General features: G+C 39.1%; 1 protein-coding gene across 3 annotated transcripts; it reads left to right on the top strand.

Annotated features, from left to right (window-relative positions):
- The first annotated feature begins 11783 nt into the window (after nucleotides 1–11783).
- On the top strand, nucleotides 11784–22790 carry trmt1l (tRNA methyltransferase 1-like). Of its 3 annotated transcripts, none has more exons than XM_056377534.1 (16): nucleotides 11784–11879; nucleotides 13079–13174; nucleotides 13313–13375; nucleotides 13662–13775; nucleotides 14458–14522; nucleotides 15130–15286; nucleotides 15948–16068; nucleotides 16182–16261; nucleotides 16824–17076; nucleotides 17329–17541; nucleotides 17628–17818; nucleotides 18604–18670; nucleotides 18918–19081; nucleotides 19176–19238; nucleotides 20307–20433; nucleotides 21219–22790. In XM_056377534.1, the coding sequence occupies exons 1-16, from the start codon at nucleotides 11819–11821 to the stop codon at nucleotides 21400–21402; spliced, it is 2019 nt and encodes a 672-aa protein (XP_056233509.1). In that variant the 5' UTR covers nucleotides 11784–11818; the 3' UTR covers nucleotides 21403–22790. The 3 variants fall into 3 exon arrangements, with proteins under 3 accessions (XP_056233509.1, XP_056233511.1, XP_056233510.1); XM_056377536.1 differs by lacking the exon at nucleotides 11784–11879 and adding an exon at nucleotides 12295–12391; XM_056377535.1 differs by lacking the exons at nucleotides 11784–11879; nucleotides 14458–14522 and having other exon boundaries at nucleotides 13096–13174.
- Nucleotides 22791–23184: the final 394 nt, after the last annotated feature.

The raw sequence follows: 23184 nt of genomic DNA, 5'->3' as shown, positions 1-23184 counted from the left end.
AAAGACTGTGCTGTATTTTTATGCCTCTGCACTGGTAAAAGCCAGAGTCCAAGCCGTATTGTTTTTGGGTTGTCTGTCCGGCCAGTCCATTTATGTGGACACGATATGTTAGTAACGCCTTGACATAACTTCTTCAAATTTGGCACAAATGTTCACTGGGACTGAAAGATGAACTGATTAAATTTTGGTTGTCAAAGGTCAAAGAAAAAAAAAATTGATAATATATATGATACTGACCAATATACATTATTTTCAATGAAAATCTGATCTATCTTACATGGAATATTAGCCTATATAAAATCACTTGCTCACTTTTAATAATTCTCACTGTAGAAAGCATGTTTTTCATTTGTATTTTTTTGTTTTGTGTCATGTTTCAGTCAGTGAGCAGAAGACAAAGACAAACACATCAGACGTTCGTTGATGATCATATTTCGTTTTGGATATTGTTTTTACAGGGAGGAAATTGTCTGACATACTTGCGCCACCCTCCCTCATACCCAATTATCACACAGCTTGATTCACCCATTCAGTGATAGTGTTTTCCTAACCAAGAAGACTATACTGCCGCAGCACCACCCAGTGTGGCAGCTGTCTACTCAGGGTGTTTGGTCAGGACTCAAACTCACCAGAGCTGTAACTGCACTGTAAACCATTATACAAGAATTTAGTGGAATCAACTAATCTTTTCTCATTAATTTAATGTTAATATGTCATTAGGTTTTGTTAAATTCAAGTTCATTCTTAGAATGTCTAGTTTTCATTTTCAGACTTTGGAGCTTATGAAAATCAGTTTTTCTCAATAAATAAAGTTTTTAAAGAAACAAAATTATCACAGTAACAGACTTCCCAGCATTCTTTGTTTGAGACTTAAAACTCACCAGAGACTCTTCTTTTAGTTTGAAAAAAGCTGCCATGATATGAAGTTCCTGTGTCTTCAGTGCATGTGAACACGGTTGTTTCTTTTGATAATGATGAAAACACTGCTAACCATGATTAAGGTAACTATTGAATTCAGTCCCTACACCCTGTACACTTACAGTTTAACTCAGTCAGTGGTTTTCTTTGTCCTGACTCTACAGCTATAAGGTTTTCATGACAAGAAAAACTGATTCTTTAAACTGAGAAAATGTAAAATATCTTTGTGACTAAACAGGCGATTCAGGTAAATATCTTAATTTTATTGAACTTGTTTCTCAAATAAAATGAACTCAGTTCCTTTTCCATTATTAAAACTCATAAAAACAATCTCATAAAACAACAAACTATTTAGCCTGAGTTCAGGTGTTTGATGTGCTTAAGGTGCTTAGTTCAGTATTATCATTTTATGGTTTAGGCCTATACAACTAAATAGTGTACACTTTTATTAGACACCTCAAACACAAAATGAAGACAAAGTTGAATGAACAACTGTGGAATCACTGGCAGACCAAGTATTAAATGTCAATTATTAGGCTAAGTGACTTTGTTATGTTTTAAGCCACACCTGTTGTTATTGGAATGATGCCACAGTCACTCTCTAATTATACCTCAATACTAAGTCACTGAAAACAAAGTGTACGATTTCACCAGGCGGGTTGCGTGTCATACATAACGTACATCCTTACCTGGTGAAATTCTTTTTTCTTGATGAGATGTCTTTGTGTGTTATAAAAGGAAAAATAATGGAGGTGTATGATTTATTATTGACTTATCTCGGTCACTGTAGTCACTTCTTGATTCGATTTGCACACAAAATTATACAAATACATTTTATTTTAATTTTTTTCCTTATGAAGTGGATGTGTAGATGAGGTAAGAACACCGTCAAGGGCTTATGTTAAAACCTTCCCTCAATGTAAAGATGTAAATCATAAAAAGTGACAGAATAAATTGTATTACTTTTTTACATATATACATATATATATATATATATATGTATGTATATATAAATTATTTAATCTAATAGAAAAAACTAGAATTATCAGCTCATAGTTGTATCCCTCTGCCACTCAGACTAGTTTCAGGTTACATCCCTTTGTATCAAGACTCATATAAAATATGAACCATTTGTGTGAAATCTTGCCATAATTGCTGTGTAAAGTCTTGAGTCATGGCTAAAAAGTGTTTTGGGAGGTCACACTGACGTTGAGCCACCAAAATCTAATAAATTCATCTTTGAGTCCAGATGAAAATTTGTACCAAAGTTGAAGAAGTTCCCTCAGGGCATTATGGAGATATCACATATACAAGGCCAAAACCGCGTTTTGTGAGGTCACCACGATTTTGACCTTTTGACAACCAAAATCATATCAGTTCATCCTTGTGTCCAAGTGAATGTTCGAGCCAAATTTGAAGAAGTTCCTTCAAGGTGTTACTGAGATATTGTTTCCATGAGAATGGGCGGACGTACGTATGTATGTATGGACAGACAACCCAAAAACAATATGCCTCCAGCTCCTGATGGTGCACACATTTAAAATTTTAGTTATTTTTCTGCACCAGATCCTTTGAGGATGGTCCATATTTGTGAACATGCAGCACTCTCATCTTAAGTTAGAAACCAAAGAGAGCCTTAAAACCTTAAAATGTCCAAGGTCACCCCAATTTGCTCTATAACAATGTATGGGGCTCTGATGCTGTGAGGGCATGAAATGTTTGTGTAATTTCTTGCACCAAAATTAGTGTTTTATATCTTAAACTTTACATCCAATTCAAAATCTGGTTGAGACCTGTTAGGTTGTGCACTACACAGCTACAGTAGATTATGGGGTTATTAAGGTAAGTTATTTCTCCCAGTGGCTCAAAGTAATTTCGGCTGTAGCCTATAACCTCACTAGCCCGACAGATGAACACAACCTAATACGTCATTGAAAATCAAAAGTATGTTTTTCATCAAGAGGGTTGTGTAACACACATCTACGTGTGTTTACATTCTTTCTACCTTTGTCATAACTAGCTCTACTATTTTCTGTTGGGACATCTCTGCATATTATCCTTTTTATAAATAGTCTATGATATCAAAGGAAAAACAATAGAGGCTTGTGTTTCATCATTTAACTACCAGTTGTGACAGCGCTGCTGTTGATTTTACTCTGTGTGTGTGTGTGTGTGTGTGTGTGTGTGTGTGTGTGTGTGTGTGTGTGTGTGTGTGTGTGTGTGTGTCTTTTGGACATTTTATTTGACTTTCAGCAATGGATAATAAAAAGCAAAAAGCAAGTGATTATTTTTCTTTTTCATGATGACAAAGGGATGAGTAAAATGTAGGTAGATTTTAATTTTATATTTTATTTATACAGAAAATAAAGAAAATACACTTTACTAAGAGAAAAATCTAATGACCAAAAAACACATGGAACCGGGAACTACCACAGAGATGGATTTGAGTACTTTGATAGGTGTTTATATGTCTGTCCATCTGTGTACAGATTTAGTCATTGTGATTGTCATTGTGACTGCAAGATACAATCAGGAAATTCTACAGATGTGTAGTTGGAGACTGTCCTGTGAAAAACAAGCCCACAGGTCGTTTGTGCAGCAGCTTGTTACAACCCATAGTTATGTTTTGTTGTTAAGCAACATCTAGTGGTCGTTGTAATAATGACAGGAGCAAAGGGAAAAGTGTGGTAATGTAGTATAAAGAGTGAGAAACTGCATCAGGGTGAGGTTGTGGTGGGTGGATGGGTCAACATGACATGGCGGACTGGTGTTCGACTGTGTGAAACCTGTACTTTATATTATTTCTATTATCCATGGCCGTTTGGTTGTTGTTATTGTAACTATGACAACAGACATCTCGAGTAAATACTCAACATCGTCTGATGTTGAGTATTTACTTACTTAAACCCATATCACGATTTGTAGTAGTAGTAGTTTTTGTGCCTGTACCCAGGGCTGGGCCTTAAATCTGGCATTTTCCCGGTGGGCTGACTCACCTCTGGGCCGATATGATTTAAATTTGTAATATATTTATATTTATATATATATAAAATTTAAAAAATTAAAAAGAGACCCTCTACATAAACACACACATACACAAACATCAACAACCGGCCCATATAATTGGGGCAGCGGCCCATTGGTTCATTTTTTCTGGCCCATTTCTGGCACATCTCCTCATGTGCTGGCCCCACCCCTCCCTGTCTGTCCTCTCTGTGTTCAGTGTCAAACGCGATACACCTGTGGACGAAGGAGGGAGACGTTCAAAATGGACGGACAGCATCATCCAAAACGGGAGGAGGGAGGTGCGGAAATAAAAACTTGTGCCAAAAACCCCACATCTGTTTGCTTCAGGGGCCGCAACGACCTCAACTTATACGGCGTCTTTCAGCAACAGGTGGAAGGAGGAGAGGAAGAGATGCAGGAGAGGTACAGGGAAGGAGCACAGTGAGCAGGAGGAGAGTAGGGACACTCAGAGAGTAACGTTAGGCTGTGTGTGATGTTGATAATGATGCTGAGTAACGTTAATTCCATTAAAGTGGATGATAATAATAAGATAAAGGCATCATAAAGTGAGACCATCATCAGCTAGCGTTACTGCTGATGCTCACTCAGGCAATCAATGCCAAATAGTGTAGCATTTGTTAGAGCATATATCATATCATATCATATCATATCATATCATATCATTTATCACATCGTTAACATTATGGAACTGAGGGTTCCCTTGATTAAGATGCGCCAAAGACTGTAAAATAGGTTGCAAAATAGGTTACATCTGTAGCTTTACCGTGCTACAATGTACCCCTTACAATTAATTGACCTAATACAGGGAAAATATTTGTTGTTTTCAACAAAAGGCAACAAAGTTGTACTATTTTTACTTTCAGGAATGTGGTAACTATTATTATATAAATTGTGTTGATTACTGTTATTACTATCAGTGGGATTACGCAGGCCCTGTATACTGTCTACTTTTCCTCACCTCAGTGTGTTCAAGCTGTTGTGCTGTGATGTGATGTGCATCTCTTACACAGGTCTATTACTCCTCTGAACATTAATATTATACGAAAAGTTAATATATTGATCGTGTAAGCCCCTCATTCAATAGTCATCATAAATATTTTGATACCTGAAATTTGTACGTATCTGTATCTAATTGAACAGTTAGTATGCGGTGAAGTAGGACGGAACAGCTCTATGCATGCAAAACTGCATGGATAAACAACTATTTGGTTATTACCATTATATTGTGAAATTTGTACAGGGTTTTGCACATCAAATAATTTGAAATGATTGATACTTCTAGCAGAGCTTTTATTTTGCCAGTTCTTGGTACTTCTACTTTAGTAAGGATATTGTGTAATCCACAGCCATATGGTTACCATGGAGTCAGTCAAGAGTGAGTGAGTACACTGGTCCTTTCTGATCACCAGTGAGTATACAGGTACACTTGCACTGGTGCACTTACCCATGGCACAAAAAAAAACAAAGCTGTTGTAGGGGCAACGGGTTAACGTGTGTTGATTCTGGTAACCATGACAACCGAGGTCCGGCACGCGTAGGGGTCGCTATTTCAGGAGAAACTCCTATGGGTTGTATCAAAGGGTTGAAAAAACGAACTATATGGTTGTTCAGGTTGGAGGACTTGTTGTGTTGGGTATCACAGTTGTGGTGTGATCCCATCTGGTCACTTTATTTGTTTGAGATGAAAAATGTTTCCTGTATTCTTTAGCCTGATAAGGACAGCTATTCCCTTATTTACCCCTATATCCATCTCTACTCTTTCCATATCCTGCATGGATAGATGTTTGCTTGATTTGAGCTGGAATGACAATTAGTAGATCTGATCCACAGCAAAGATATTTTAATACTCAATCATCCTTTAAGTTTTTTTTAACAAAATGCTCAACACTTTCTGGTCCCAGAGTCTTTATTGTCAGCATATGCTGATCTGTGTTTAAATTGTTGTAGACTATTATTCAGACAAAACAAAACATTTAACAAAACACAACAAGATGGGCATTTTCAGTGTTTTCATTCATTTATTTCAGTTTTGAATATTATCAAGTATTATATTACTATAATTTGAAACAAAACTTAACTATTAATTAACAATTGTTAAAGCATTCAATCTACTAATCCTCAGCAAGAACATACCAAGTAAATTAAATCTGTGAAAGTGTTTTCTCTCTGTTATGTGGTCATGTATGTGTCTATTGCATCTGTTCTTTTTATTCCACCATCTTTTGGATTTTCTAGCCCCTGTGATTCCAACTAATGACAGCAGAGAACAATAAACCTAATTCAAGGCTTCAAAAGCTTCTTGCAGAGTCCTTCTGGTTGTTTCATATGTGTTTCCTGTGTTCTAATAGAGGGTAAAGACAAGGAGACCAAGAAGCAGATGGATCATGCCCAGTCGGATACAACTGGCATCACTGGCAGTTGTTGTTGTAGTTGGGTCAGCAGTTGTTGTTGTTGGGGCAGCGGTTGTTGTGGTTGGGGCAGCGGTTGTTGTTGTTGGGGCAGCGGTTGTTGTTGTTGGGGCAGCGGTTGTTGTTGTTGGGGCAGCGGTTGTTGTTGTTGTTGGGTCAGCGGTTGTTGTTGTTGGGGCAGCAGTTGTTGTGGTTGGGGCAGCGGTTGTTGTTGTTGAGGCAACGGTTGTTGTTGTTGTGACAGTATTACACAAACTGGTGTCACAGCAGGTTGGTCCACTGCTGATGTTACCAGCACTTTGCAGGAAGGGTATGCTTCCCAGGCTGGAAGCAGCTGTACACAGGTTTGTAGATGCGCAGCCAAAGGCTGGAGAAGTGGTGGAGCCACTCGCCACTGTACATGAAAAATCACTGTGTTATTGTACAAATACAATTACTGTCAGTTCATTCCTGGAAGATCTTTTAAGAACCGTCGCTTCACGAGTTAGTTTTTGCTGACATCAAGTGGTTTAATGTCTAAACTTGTTGAAGTGATGTACAAGTGTACTCCAGGACTGCTGCTCAACAGAGCATATCTGATCATCATATCCAGTCACAGTCAACATGTACAGTGTTGGTTGTTTTCAGAGGTGAAAACAGGTTTGAAACTTTCAACCAGCACAGGGCAGCAGTACACCTTTTTTCAGTCTGGTGATAAGTTACTCTTTAAGTGGCAGTAGCAGAAGCACAGTGTAAATATACTCTATTAAAGGAAAAATCTTGCTCTAATTTAGAATTTAGAACTGCAATAATTAATTCATTCCTTGATTAGTCAATCAAAATAAAATTAATGCAAAACTATTAATAATTGTCAAAAAGTCATTTTTGAGCAAAAAACAAAAACTCACAAACTCAGCAAAAATTTAAATCTGTAGTCACAATAGATGCGATATAAATGTAGCAAAAGAAGACTCACCATTCACTTGAAAACAGCGGTCCTCCACTCCATTACACTGTATTTCAGTGGTGCATTGAGAGGTGGTGGGGTCACAAGAAAAACACGATAGGCTGTTACTTGACTGAGCATCAGGGTCTGAAACAGAAAAGAACAACATTCATTGTGGAAGAGAGAACATTAAGTCGTCATAAACAGAACATGTCAGAAGAAGGATTCCCATATTCTTTCCTTATCTATGTCATCTATCCTTAAATAAATAGTCATCCACCTATACTCACCAGGTAGTGTTGCTGAGTTGCAGTTATCTGTGTCGCAGCACTGAGCAGATGCAACTGCACTTTGAACACCCAAGTTCACTGAAAATATCTGAGAGCCTGTTGCTGGACACAGGGAGGACGATGCACACGACTTGAGGATTTGCTTTGCTGGAGTTCCAGATGAAACAGCTACAGAGTCAAAGAGCAGTTTGTTAATGTTGATGGAAAGCACACGTAACTTTGCAGTACATGTATTTCACTGACAAGTAATGGACATGAAGAAAAGACTACCTTGAATGGAAGCTGTTATACACATCGTCTCTGAGGAACATGAGAGTAGGGCTGAACTTGAACACTGTTGATCTGTGCAAGTTTGACACATGAGTGCTTCAGCTGCAATGGAGAGAAAAATAGTGAAAAACTGTTGAGTGAAATGTGTGAGGTCTTTAGGGTTAAAGGGGTTTGATGGTTTATAAATACTCAGAACTCTAAATATTGTTGCTGTTCACAAAGATTTTAAGACATAATTGTTGTAATGTTTAAAAGCTTTTTTAAGTTTCTAATATACACTGCTAGACTCTTATTATTTAGTATTTAGTTGTTATTTAAATTATATAATAAATAATTTTATGGTTCTGGTAAGATGTAAAACTTTCTCAATGTTTTAAATTAATTTCAGTATGTACCTGCTGCAACTCTAATGTAAGAAGAAGTAGCATTACCTGTGCTGGAGAGCGCCCAGACCAGAGTCAGAGAGAGGATCAGCTTCATCATGATGTGGAGGTGAGCACTGCAGATTAGTTTTCCTGGATCATGACACTTCACCTCATCAACAACTCTTTATATACTCTACAGGTGTTGAATACATTTATGACAGATGCATGCATATAAACCTCAGGGATTGGGTGTGTTCCCATTTTTACAACATGATCATTCAGACAGCGAACCCGTCTTTTGTTGTGTTGAAAACATGTCAACATTCCTTTCCACACCCTTTTAACCTTGTGAACCTAAACTAAAAGCATGAAGTTTCAATTTCTAATTCTACATGTAAATAAGGATGATTTAACTTTTGTGTCATAGGTCACAGTGACCTTGACCCTTGACGTTTAACAACCAAAATCTAATCAGTTCATCCTTGAGTCCAAGTGAATGTTTTTGTGCCAAATCTAATGAAATTCTGTCAAAGCGGTCTCGAGATATCACGTTCCAGAGGTTAAAATACGTGCGACGTATTGTAATAATTCTCACAGTAGAAAGCATGTTTTTCTTTTGTAATATGTTGTTTTGCGTTATGTGAGCAAAAGAGAAAGACAAACACGTCGAAAGTTCGTTATTGATCATCTTTTGTGTTGGATATTGTTTTGACAGGGAGCAACTGTCTGACATACTCGCTCCACCCTGTCTCACACTCACATTATCACACAGCTTGATTCACCCATTCAGTGATGGTGTTTATCTTAGCAGGCAGATTATGCCCCCGCTGCACCACCCGGTGCGGCAGCTGTCTACCTTGACTGACAAATCAGTAATTAGAACTCACCAGTGGTGTAAAGTAACTGGACTGTAAAACATTATATAGGAATTAATTCTCTCATTCATTTATTGTAAATATGTCTGGTTCATTGAACCACGATAAATGTGAGTTATTGGACTTAGGTTTGACTGTGAAATACAAAAGGGTTTCATTAAAGATGTATAATTCTCATTGTATGTTTAGATCTGTGTCAAATCAGGTAAACATTGTTCTTTAGATGGTGGTGTGTTGTTGATCTCTGGCAACTTTGCCACACCTGTTGTTGCTGAACAGATGCCACAGTCACTTTCTATTTATACTTCAATAAAAGGCCATTAACAATTTAATGTACGTCTTCGCCAGGTAGGTTTTGTGTCACACCTACGCACAACCTTACATGTGACATTCTTTTTTCTTTCAGGACATGTCTTTATCTGTTCTCGATTTATTGTTTGATTTCATTTTATTTGCACACTTAAAACATTACAAATACTTTTTTTCTTTGAAGGGGAAGTGCAGGTGAGGTAAGAAATCCATCCAGGACGTAGGTTAAAACCTCACCTAATAAGCACAACTACAGCACGCATTTTATTACTCCACAGATCAGCTGTTTGAGTCAGGTAGATCAACGGTTGAAAAAAATGTAGTTGCAAAGGAACGGGCTGTTTGACGGCAAGATAAAGTGGTCAAAATATTGAAAGCCAAGCGTACGCTTCCACTAATATCAGCTTTTTTCTGTGGGCGTTTATTTTAAAGACACATTTTTGTGGAGGGTCTGTCCCCACAGCGGCTCATCACTCGGCCTCTGTGTCGATGCTCCCGGCTGCTTCTCTAAACTGGGAGCACAGTGATACGGATCTACTGCAGGTAACACATTTACAATAGGTACCTCACACAACCCCACATCAAATAACCTGAAATATCACTGAAACATCATGAGGAAAATCTTGTTTTTGCTGACATATATTGATGTAACGTCTCACGTTGCAGAATGATGTAGGCCTACTCCAGGATTTTGTGACATCACTGTTAAGTTTGGTGTAACAGAGCACATCTGATCCATAGAGCGCAGGGCAGCAAACCTCTGCTGTGTTACCTCATTTGGCGATTGTGACTTAAAAGACACTTATTCAAATGAAAAACCCGAAATTGCCATTTTAGTGCTGCAATGATTAATCAATTACTTGATTAGTTGACCAAAAGAAAATGAATGGGTAGCTATTAATAAATGTTGGGTTAGGGTTAGGGTCATTTTGTGTCCAAAAAAATAAAAACTCACAAACTGAGCGAAAATGGCTTCAGCTTGTCTGACTTGATAGTAACCTGAATCTCTCAGGTTTAGACTCTTTGTTGGCCGAAACAACAAGATGATGAAATCATCCTTATTTCTGGGAAACTGATGGGCTGTTTCATGGAAGTGATTACCAGCTGCTGGTAATGTTATCACTTTGTGAGTGCACACCTTACCGCACCCTAACAGAGCCACTGACTTTGATTTAGTTATTCTTTCATTTGAATTGTATATGTCAGTTAATGAGCAGAAGACAGAACACATCAGATACTCTTTGATCATGTTTTGTGTTGGACATTGTGATGACAGGAACTGTCATATATACTTGCACTGTCCTTCCTCATACTCAATTACATATTTACAATCACTCATTCACTGATGGTATTTACCTAACAGGCAGGCTATACTTCTACTGCACCACCCAGTGTGGCAGCTGTCTACCTTGAGTGACAGGTTAGTAATTAAACTCTCCAGTGGAATGACATGAAATCAACTAATCTTTTCTCTATAATTTAAATGAAAGTATCTGTCCACTGGGGATTTTTTATCTTTGATTCAAATATTTTTGTGTTAGTGTCCACATGTACATTTTGAAAGAAAGACTACATAAGTTAATTCTGAAAAGAAACTGTTCTTAATGGTGCAGGCAATGTAGCTCGATCTTTTTCTTTTTCAATATGACTCACATTGTCATTCATATGAAGCATTACAACTAATCTATAAAAAATAACACCAGAAAAGGCAGCTTTTACCTTCCGTGTAATATATATATATATATATATATATATATATATATATTAGGAGGACTGCAAAAATAAAAAAATAATTTAAAAGTTCCCACACATGTACATAGATTACTTGATACAAATGATTGGCAAAGAAAATACATGACAGGTCATGCATGTTGTGGCTGGTCCCCACTTGGTGTTTTGTTTGTTAGGTAGACATGCTTAGAGAGGTAGCTACTATGCTAACAATGGTAAAAGGTTGCTGTTAAACTAAACCAAAAAAAAAAAAAAAAAATACTCCATAACTAATTGTCAACTGTGACTTACTAATTACAAATATTTTTAAATTTCAGAGTGAATCATGCAGACTTAATAAGTAATTCCCTTATGTAATCTATAATTTTAAGAATGTATTCTGATTACTACTGATTTGAATTGTAACTGAGTAAATAGTTAATCATATTTTGTATATTTTGTATACAAAATATTTTGTATACAAAATATACAAAATATGATTAACTGTATTTTATTTACTCTGAATACATAAGTTATTTACATGTAAGTTATTTACATGTATTTCATTGTCTTATGTGCTTAATACGCTTTTAGTTGCGGTTTCTTTTTACTGTTAAACTGAGCGACGTACCGGTACTTAACAGCTACGTTTTAAAACCTACGCAGTTTGAGTAAACTACGTAGGCCAGAACGTTTCCTGCGTATATTGCTGTAGTTAGTAATGGCGGAGCTCAAAGAGGCGGACGCTTCCCAGCTACACCAGGAGGACGTCGATATCAAACGTAAGTAAAAAGCGTTAGTTTCTCGTTTGAACTCGGATTTTTGGACGGTGAAGTGCAGCATTAATCGTAGTTTACTCATCACCATGAGCTGCACAGTGAATTCACGGAGAATTTGAGTTTGCAACTGCTGAACTGAACGAGGGCCTCACCACGGAGCTCCGCCATAGGACCTAAATAGTCAACAACAACAGGGACAAAAGGGCTGGAGCTAGTTTGAGCCGAACCGTCGTAGTCACCGGCTATCTACATTTGTGACAGTCTGTTCGCATAGGCTTTGTCGGGGTGTTACACTGGGCTGTACGACAGTTTCAGATGACACGGTCTCATCACGGAGCTGCGCTACAGGACCGCAGAGCCGCTCAGTTTGGACACTCCAAACTGTCCGTTTATTACCGGTTTAACCATCACCGAGCTGCTGGCCTCAGCACACGACGGGTTTAGTTGTAGAACAAAAGGAAAGGCAACTAACCAGCCTCAGCTAACCTTTGAAAACTGCCCGGAAATTGAAGATTGTGAGAAAAATATATTCTTAACTTTCACCTTTATTATGTTCATATAACAGTTAAAACTATATTTGATACAACTTTATTTGAATACAGTTTAACGGCCTCCTTTGCAATGCCATGTAATGTAATAATTGTACTACAACGTTATTTATTTATTTATATACAAACAGTCAAATTCCCACAGAGCCACCAAAGTCCTTAAAGATATTTGATATGTTTTGTCCTATCAGAAAATTACTAATCAACAAGATTGACAGACAAATAATAACCAAAGTAATTTATCATGTCAACAACCACCAGTTACAGGTGTCATTTGTCAAGAATTAATTATTTTATTTTTGTAATTTTAACAATGAAATGAAATCGGTACAAGTCAACTTGGCTGAACTCAGACAACCTCTGACAGAGCACACTGCCAAGATGTGATCCAGCCATAATAGAGACTGTTTAGTTGTGTTTGCACCAAAACATGTTTTTTCACTTTTTCATTCCTGAGTAATAAGATGTCAATATTTTTTTTGTCCACTCAGTACATTTTTCAAACTGCAGCTTTTTGAAGTGGAAGGATAGAAGCTGGTTTGAAGAAGTCCAGCTCCACTCCACAGTTTTACATTTAATGAACTATGCTGCGGAAAACCTGGAGTTGATGTACTCAGTATAAAATATTCAAAAACAGCCTCTCTGTCTCTGAAGGTGGCGATGGTGGAGATGCACCTTCAGCCGGTGACCAAGCTGCAGAGACTGAAGCTGCTGCAGATAATGACGCCAGACCCTCGACTACAACCACCGGTGATTTCATAAAAGCTCTTTGTGTGTGTCGATCTGTTCACGTGGACAGTGGTCTAAAACTTTAAAGATAGACATTTACAGACAAAAGTTTTTCTGATAATAGCATAACAAGTTCCCATTCTCCTTTTCTACTGACAGAGAGACACATCTCCATCCAAACTAAGCTGGAGGGCCTTGAGATGCTGGTTGACCTGAATGGGGGTGAGTTCAGTTCTTCACCAAATCTTCAGCAATGAGATTAGATGACACAGGCGAGGAATTAGATGACACATTGAGTCGTTTTTCAAGCAAAAATACCAAAGATGAACTAGTCTGATGCTGTCACAAGGCGACAGTAAAAAATGACGTCATATTTGTCTTTAGAAAACTCAACTATCTTCACTATTTTTTGACATTTTATAGACCAAATGATTAATCAAGAAATCTGCGAATGAATCGATAATGAAAATAATTGCAGCCCCGTTGATTTTGTGTTTTCACTCTCCAGCGGGGCGAAAGTCATGTCCTCTGTGTCCTGAGGAGAAGTTTAAAGCCTGTTACAGCCACAAACTCCGCCGACACCTGCAGAACCTGCACTGGAAAGTCTACGTGGAGTTTGAAGGTAGGAAGATGAAGCACGTCGACACGCTCCACTCTCCGCGCAGACCAGTCAAGCTCTTCCACAACAAACTGGGAAAAACTATTTCTTTGTGCAGCTGGTTCAGTGCACAGGGGCAATATCATGTTGAAACACTGTTGTCTGAAATATCACTGTATGCTGCAGCATTCATTTTTCTCTTCAGCGGGACTAGGAGACCTGGATCAAACTAGGAAAAACTGCCCAAAAGTATGTGGACAGGGGTCCACATAAGCATAAGCTAATATACAGGGCTGTACATAAGCAAAACGTAATGACAACCACCCAGATCATTGACAGATATTTTTATAATTAGTTCATTGTTCATTGAGCAATTTCTGAATCTAATTTTTTTTCACATGGGTGTAAACTAACTGCCATTTTTTTTTTTTTAACCCTTTTTATACATTTAATAATGCACGCTTAGCTCAGGGGCCAAACCATAAGAACAGCACACAGACAAGAGAGTCCACATACTTTTGGCCATGTTCTGCAGAGGTCTTGCACAGATCTGGAACATCAGAAATTGTATTAACATGTAAAAACATAGAAGTTTGTGTGAAAGTGGGCTTTACTGTGTCAGTTATTCAGTCTTAACATGAAGCTGCTCATCAAATCCTAATTCAAACGACGTAAGTGTTGAGCTTTGACCCTCGATGTTTAACAGGCCAGAGGATGTGTATCTGTCACCTGCCCTGCAGAAACCTGAAGCCCAGCCTCAGTGGAGATCAGGTGAGAGATTCAACACAAACTGTCTGCAGATCACGTTACCACCGCAGCTCCGAGCAGGATCAGGATCATGTCCGCTTGATTTCCTCTTTTTTTTTTTTTTTCTTTTTTTTTTTTAAGTTTCTTGGGAAGAATTGTGTAATGTTATGTGTAATGTGTTATTGTAAGGAAAATAGAAATTCTGGGACAGCACATTTAGTAGGAACCCATCAATTAATTTTGTAAGAAGCAGGTAATTCAATTAAATTCCTGCTTTCTGTGGAATGTTCTAAAAAAGGGTTAAAACTGTAATAACTGTAAAGATAACAGAAGATCCATTTTAACAGGAGTAAGTATTTATTTATTCTGACTTTTTCTTGTAATTAACAGCAGGATTAAAAGACAAAACGTTCAAAGTAACAGCAGAAAATAATTGGAGACTGTTTAATTGTGTAATTAGACACTTTCAGTTACTGCTAAATTACAACAACATATTACAGGTACATTACATTAGGAAACTAGACACTAGTTAGATTGATATCGAGATTTGAGTGCACTGTCCGTTGTCCTGTTACCGTGAAGCTTTATGTTTTTGTCACATTTTGTGTTTTGTCTCTGAACCTGTTTGCAGGCCTCAGGGAGACACGTGGCTCACTACCACTGCGTGGTTTGCTCCGTCACCATCGCCCGTAAGACGGACATGATCAGCCACCTGAAGCGCCACGTCAACAAAGGAGAGACTGAGGCCAGCTACTCGGGCAGCTCAGACGTACCGTTCGAAGAGCCGGGTAATTAACGTCACCAGCACAGCACAAGAAGCTGATCAACATATAAACAACATACTGTAGCAGTATAAGGAAATCAGACAAGATGTTGTCTGGAACAAAATCAGACGCCCCCCTAGTGGATAAACCCTTTTAATCCTGATGCTACACACAAAGTTCACAGATGAGTATGAGAACTGTTCATACACACAGTTAAAAACCAAGTATCACAGGCGTAAGTTGCATGCAACAGGAGCTGAAACAAACTTATTTTACTATCTTATTACTATCTTTTTACTATATATACTAATCTTGATTAGTTTCTCACTTAATTACATCTTTAACGTATCAAAAAATTGTGAACATACCACTTTCCTAAAGCACAAGTTGATTTATTCAAACTAAAAGTATAAAGTTTCCTTGTTTATTCTGACCAATTTTTAAATTTATGTCATTTTTAAATGGCAAAATTTTAAGCTCCTCATGCAATTTTTCCGTAAATTTCAGGGTTTAATACTCAGAGCAACATTAATAAGATTCAGCTGCATGAAAAAGCTGTTGACTCCAGATTTAGAGGAAGTTGTTACACTTAATGTTCCAAACCAAACATGCAGTTGCGACAAAACCGTGGTAAAAATGAATGATGCAATGATGGTGGTTGTGTGTGATATCAATGTGTCGGCAGCTCCGTCGGGCCAAGCTTATGAAATCATGAAAGAGCTCGGGACAAACGTCCAGCTCCTCCCGAACCACACCACCCCGCAGAAGAGCGACACCTACTTCAACCGCAAGATGAAGACCAACAGGTGAGCACCAGACAAGTTATACAGACACGTGATATACACACACACACACACACACACATGTGAAGACGTTAATCCTCATCTGAGCTGAGTGTGTTTGTGTGTCTGTGCCTCAGGCAGCTGGTGTTTTGTTCGCTGGCTGTTCTGGCTGAAGAGAGAAACCCACTCGAGTGTCTGGACGCTTTTGGAGCCACAGGTAAGACAGTGCGGATCCGACTGTCACAACGAAACGGCACGAAAACATACCACAAAACTTTTTACTTATTCTTCATGCGTACATACAGTATATTTAAAAATTCTACATGAAACCAGTTAGAAATTGGAACAATTTCATACATTGACATATATGTCCAGCTCATACAGATATGACTGTTTATGTATGTCTTACGTACATACATATCCATCTCAAAGCCTGTCAATATATTAATATCATAAGTGTAAATATAAAAGAAAAACATATATATGTATTAATATATGTACATATCTCCTTATAGGTGACATTCAGTATATGGCAACATCATGATATAAGGACATATATTCAATTTTATATCACATTAGGTTTTTGTATGTATATTGGATAATAGAGAAAAGAATCACCAGGCTAACAGGAAGCTTCACATCTTCTCTAAAGAAGTAGAAAGTCTTAAATGTACATTTTGCTTCCGCGCTGTTGGACGAGGACTCTGCTTTCAGACGCTCACGCCACAAAGTTAAACCTCCATCTCGTCTCTGCTGTCTGTTTCCTGTCCGTCTCTCAGGGATCATGGGCCTCCAGTGGGCGAAACACCTCCGCAACGCGGTCAAAGTGACCATAACGGACATCAGCGACACGTGTGTCAAAATGATCAAAGAGAACTGCCAGCTGAACCACATCCGGGTGGATGGAGGCTCGCGAGGCCCCCGGGGGGCCGACGGGGCAAGCGCCGAGGTCGAGGGCGTTCCCATCGCTGCGGTGGAGGTCGCTAAGATGGACGCCAACGTCATCATGCACCTGCGGCCTTTTGACTACATGTGAGGGAGAAGATTTGGCCTCTGTCTTTGCAGTTCTGTCTCAAGTATACTAAAGTTGAAAGATAAAGGTTTATTTCAAGTCTATTAATTAAGTCTTTTAGTCATTTTTTTGATTGCAGCTTGTTTCTAGAAGAGGGTTTCCGCTGGTTTACAAGCTGAGGTTCTTTGACATGAGTCTTGATGCATGAAGTGTTTTAAATTCTGCAACATAAGAGAAACACACTTGTGCCTTGTTTGTGTTTATTTAATCAGTCATTTGGATCCGTTCGGGACGGCAGTGAACTACCTGGACGCCGCCTTCAGAAATGTCCGTAACCTGGGCATCATCTCAGTGACGTCGACAGACACCGGCTCCCTGTACTCCAAGTCTCCCAACGTCACCCTGCGTCACTACGGCTGTCACATCGTACGCACCGAGTACTACAAAGAGCTGGCTGCTCGCATGGTCATCGCCACTGTGGCAAGGTAGGCCTTCTCATTTCATGTCCGTGTCCTAATGGGAGACAGACACTGAAACTGACACTTAATCCTGATTTCTCTGTGTGTCGCAGAGCGGCGGCCCGCTGTAACAAAGGCATCGAGGTGCTGCTAGCGGTCGCGCTGGAGCATTTCGTCCTGGTGGTGGTGAGAGTCCTCAGGGGACCGACGCAGGCTGATGAATCGGTTAAGAAGTTACGGAAACTGGTCCACTGCCAGTGGTGTGAGGAGAGAGTCTTCCTCAAACTAGGAAACATGGTGGACGGTGAGTTACAGAAGGCTGGTAGCAAAGTTGGCTGAAGCAAAACTGTGATGCTGTAGTATGATTTTTTACAAGCAGATACATGTGTGCTTATACAAACAGTCCCCGCTGCATCGTGACTGAAGGATGAATAGTTTTTATTAGAGAAGCACAATCTGAGTTTTTGCCTCGCGACACGTTTCCAATACATAAAGTCACTTGTCAACTAGTAGTGGAGACATTCGTGCCTCATTATTCTGTTCATCTGTGTGTTTGACCTTGTTTTCCAGGGTCGTACTCCTTCATCGAGCTTTATTAAACATGTAGTCAAAGTTACTTCATTCATGCGATGCTTTGAAACCACTTCTTGACAAAAAGTGCAGAAAAATACACAGAAAAACAATATTAAGTCATTTTACATTAGCTCACCACAAACGTGCGCTTCCAGTTTCCCAGTCAAGGTCGACTGTTAGTTTCTCATTAAAATGTATTTATCTGGCTGATACCCAATCTGCATAATAAGCATCATTAGAATCATGGCTGACACGGTCTAGTTTTTATATCACAAGAGCTGCAATTTTAATTATAACTAAAACATTACTGACAATGTCTTTACAAGCTGTAGACATGTTTGGTGAACATTTGGCCGGCAGCCTCACTGCCTATAAAGACACCTGTCATTGGTCAGCTGTAGCTAATTAAGTGAATTGGCCAAAATACGGAATGAAGCTCTGAGCTGTTGTTGTTGTTTAGGTTGATGTTTTTCTGCAGAGGAGAACAGAAAGTTAACTATGCAAAGTTTCTTCCAGACACGCTGCCCTGTAACTGTCATGGAAGTCTGCCTGGAAAGACGGCAGTGCAGCTGGGACCGTTATGGTAAACCTCACTGCACAGACACACACACACACACACACACCTCAGTGAGATGTATGTATGGTTACTAAGCGCTGCATCTGCTTGAAAAGCTCCTCACTGTGGCGCCATCTGTAGTCACACCGACTAAAAATGTGAACGCAACAAGGGAGATGCTTAACTTGCAGGACTTTGTTTTTAGGGTTGGATTACATTATGTTTGAGTGTGTTCACAGGTGTAGCACAGTTACAGATATGTGTGTATGTGCAGGTCCGGCCCTCTGTTTAACACGGGCTTCCTGAGGAGGATGCTGTCGGCGGCAGTGCAGCACAGTATGGACGACATCCAGCCACTCGTCAAAACTCTGATCTGCGAGTCCGAGTGCACGACCCTCAAGTCTTTGGTGCACGGGCCGTCCGCTCTCACTAACCAGGGTAAAACACCAGCCTCACGCACACGTGTGTGTGTGTGTGTCTGATTTCTGTATGTTAACACACGTGTTTACAGAATATTTTGATCCCTCTGCAGTGGAGTGTGGAGTCGTCATTAAGACCTTACAGAGCGGAGAGGAGTCGGGTCCTGATCAGTCTGGTGAGTCAGTCGCACACTTGTTTATAAATCTCTGTAATCACCTGAGGTTCTTGTACCAGAGAAGGAGAACTCCACATGAGCTCTGTCCCCCAACCTCTCCTGTCATCAGTCCAGAACCTGGGAGTTATCTTCGTTGCTTAGACACTTTCAGTTGCTTAGTTTTCGAATATACCGGAAAAAAAATTAAGCAACACTATTTTTGTACAAATAAAACATCTGAGATTTTTTCTAAAAACATAGAACTTATGTCTCTTACATTTTCTCACACAAATGTGTTTAAAATCTTTCACTGCTGCAAATGTCTTAACTTTTTCCATGACTACACCGTTTAAGAGACCCTCAGTTAAGGAGAAATTAAACCTTAAGTGCCTACTTAAACCCTACTTTAGTAAAAAACTTAAGTGGTTTTGTGCAACCAGTCTCTGAACCTATATCCACACATCAGCAACGTCTCCGAATTCTTCCATCAGCTCAGAAACAGAAACGATTAATTACTGTAATGCTCTTTATTACTGTTCTTCCTGTAAGACCCATTCAACAGCTTCAGCTCATACACCATGCAGCTGCATTTAACCACATCAGCCCAGCTCTCAAACAGCTCCACTGGCTGCCTGCTCTGCAAAGCACTGACTGGTCTCTCTCTACAGTACGTAGCTGAAATGTTCAGGTCACAGGACGGACGTGTCCCAAGACCAGAGAGGTTGACTGCGGGTCTCCTGTTCGGACAGACCTGTTACTGTTCCTGTAGCTCTAACCTCTGTCCTCTGGAGGGCAGTGTGACCCAGCTATCCTTTAAGACTTTGTTTTTTTTATGGCTGCATCATCACAAAAAATGTTTTTTCTTTTTTTTTTTTAGATCTTTTTACACACAATTCCCCAGATTCAACCTCAGATATTTCGTATCTTTTTAAAACTTTAGAATCTCCACTAGATCGTAAAATAAAGTTTCGTGGATTTGAACAACATTGTGAGTTTGTAACGGTGGAGACACCAGTGGGTTTAGCATGTTTCAGAGGTTGACGTGTCCACTTTTCTGTTCAGATTTAATATTCGGTCTTTTCTCTGCAGGGAAGAGGAAGACCGGAGAGGATTCTGGGAATGTAGTGAAGAAGCTGAAGTCTGATGCGTCTCTGGAACACCCGCCTTTCTACTACAGCATCCACCGCCACAGCATCAGAGGCATGAACATGCCCAAGTAAGTGACCTCTGACCTGTAGTCCACTGTACAGGAGGTCAGTTTCTAGTGTCCCACTGCTGGAGCTGTTTCAGTGCAGTGGAGGTTTCACAGATTGCACTGTGACGATCAGTGAAGCTAATGGGTCAAACCAACAAATGTCTCCTGCTAACAAGAACTGTGTGTGTATCAAAGCCTGATATGTCAGATTCCTGTTGTGCCACACTGTGGGTCAGGACGGTTGACCAGGTTGTCCACTAATCGATAGGTGGGTGGTTCGATTCCCGGCTCCCCCAGTCTGCAACGTCTCTTTGGGCAAAAGACTGAACCCCAAATTTCTCCACATGTACCATCAGTGTATGTGTGATAAAGACACACCGTATATATAGATGTGCATATATAGCTGTGTGAATGGGTGACTCGCAGTGTAAAGCTCTGTCAGTGGTTGCTAAGACTAGAAAAGGTGGTTTAGAAATTTTATAAATACAGTGGATTAATCTGCTGCTGAAAATAGTCGCCAATAAATGCACTTTTGCCTTTTTTAAAAAGTGAAACAATATGTTTGTGAGGTGTTTTTTAAAGTGTCTTCAGAAGGAACCAATGAGAGTCACAGACAGAGGCAAATCAGAAAGTGCTGAGAGACGAACACACTGTTGGTTTGGGTCTAAGACAAACACCAGAACGAGCCTTTAACATTCCGGAGGAAAACTGAAATCGCTGAAATCAAATTTCAGGTGCTTCAGCTTTGAACACAGACATTAAACCCCAGGAACACGTTGTGATGTTAACATTATTTCTCTGTACAGGTTGAACAAGTTCCTTCAGTACCTGACAGAGGCCGGCTTCAGGGTGAGTCGGACTCACTTCGACCCGACGGGGGTTCGAACTGATGCCACGCTGGAGCAGTTTAAATCCGTCCTCACCAAGTACAGCGTCCCCACGTACGCCACCGCCACGCAGACGAGCGTGAGCACGGAGAAGACGGTGTGAGAGAACCAAGCAGAGATGAGACAACCAACGAAAATCATTCCGTTCTTGGTTTGTCTCAGTTTGACTGCACCCCTGCTGTTCCCTCGAGTTCTGACTGCACTGACATCATAAAGAAACTACCAACTGCTTTCGCTCTGGACGAGCTTTTATTAGAACAAAGTAGAAACTCTTTAATCAAACCAAAACTGATGTGGATTTTTATTCAAACTGCAAAACCAAACTGATCCTGAGCCCAGTTTATCAACAGTGTCTCTATTTATTTCCGATTTCATTTCTCTCGAAAATCCTTATAATACAAGTTTTTTTTTCTAGCTGTTTTATTGTTTTAATTTGTTTAATGTCTTAAAAACATAATAAAAAATCTGTCTGCAAAGACTGAATTATTAGCTGGCTTCTCTGGTTGCTCAGAATGTTCTGTGATTCTTCTGTGTTCACAGTCAGGGCCCCGAGGCTCTGGGACGATCCGCCCGAGGGAATCAGGTCGGGTGAATCTGTGACCTCCTTTAGGTCTCTTCTTAAAATTTGGGGGTTTTTATACACCTAATTGTTTTATGTTTTTCTGCTCTTTTAAACCTATCGATTTTAACCTGTTATCCTAATTTATTGCAGCTTTTTTTTAAGCACTTTTGCTCTATAATTAAAGATTATCATTATTATAATTATTATTTACTGAGAAAATTCACACCCACAGCTTGAAACAGTCTGTGATCAGGGTTGATGTTTCTCTTGGCAAAGTTATTTTAGTCGCATTAACATCATTGGTGGGAAGAAAAGATTTCATTCTCATGAATCAATGAGAAGTTGGGTTTTTACACCAGTTCCAAAACAGACAACAAAAGAAAACTCACTGACAAGTATGTGTGTAAGGCGACAGGCTGATATTTCACATTGTACATAGTTAAATAAATGATGCTTTGTTCAGTTCTGTTAAGAGAAAATCCTGTAACACATTCTACCGCCACAGCACATTGCATTGTGGGATATTCTCTTGAGCAAACTCTGCAGAGTTGAAACACTTCTTATCTGGAAAAACCCTGTTGCTCCAAAGGTTAAAGAGACTTTAACTTTAAGATTAAAATAGAGATGTTTACCTGGTAGGTGCATTTACATCAATGAACCCTTGTGTTTTTTCTGTTCCTGTGTTGCACACACATGAGTGTGTTTTGGAAAAAAATTTCCCTTTAAATTGAAAATACTCACGTTCACATATCTCTTGATTATTATACTGTGTAAATGTCACATTCATGTGTGCAAATAGTCCAACTAATGTCCTTCGAGATCAAGAGCCCTTGATAGTTAAACTGTAAAACTGTATACTGATATTTAAAATATCATTTTTATCTCTCATCTCTCTTAGTTTATGTTTATTACATTTATTTTGCTTCTTATATTCCTGTTGTCCTTTTTGTTCTGCCTGTTCTTTGAATCAATCAAACTTTATTCGTATAGCACTTTTCACACAGGTTAATGCAGTTCAAAGAGCTTCACAGATCACAGATGACTGATACGCTGAAAAAAAGGACAAATCAAGTAAGAAAGCTGAGATACAAACATAATGAGATACAATAAAATTGATTTAAAAAGCTATAATAACATTAGCAAACAAAAAAAAGATTGATAATAAAAGAGCAGATCAAATACAATAATAGAATAGGTCAAATAGAATAAAATACAATTTAGAACATAATTACAATAAAATATGTGAAAAAAATAAAGTGACTAATGACTAAAAGCCATATGTAATGAAATGACTGAATGAATGACTCCACAGAGGACTCATTA

The sequence above is a fragment of the Seriola aureovittata genome, chromosome 6 (assembly GCF_021018895.1).
Source record: "Seriola aureovittata isolate HTS-2021-v1 ecotype China chromosome 6, ASM2101889v1, whole genome shotgun sequence".
NCBI lineage: Eukaryota > Metazoa > Chordata > Actinopteri > Carangiformes > Carangidae > Seriola > Seriola aureovittata.
The sequence above is the reverse complement of the archived record's forward strand: the minus strand, read 5'-3'. Positions and strand labels throughout refer to the sequence as shown.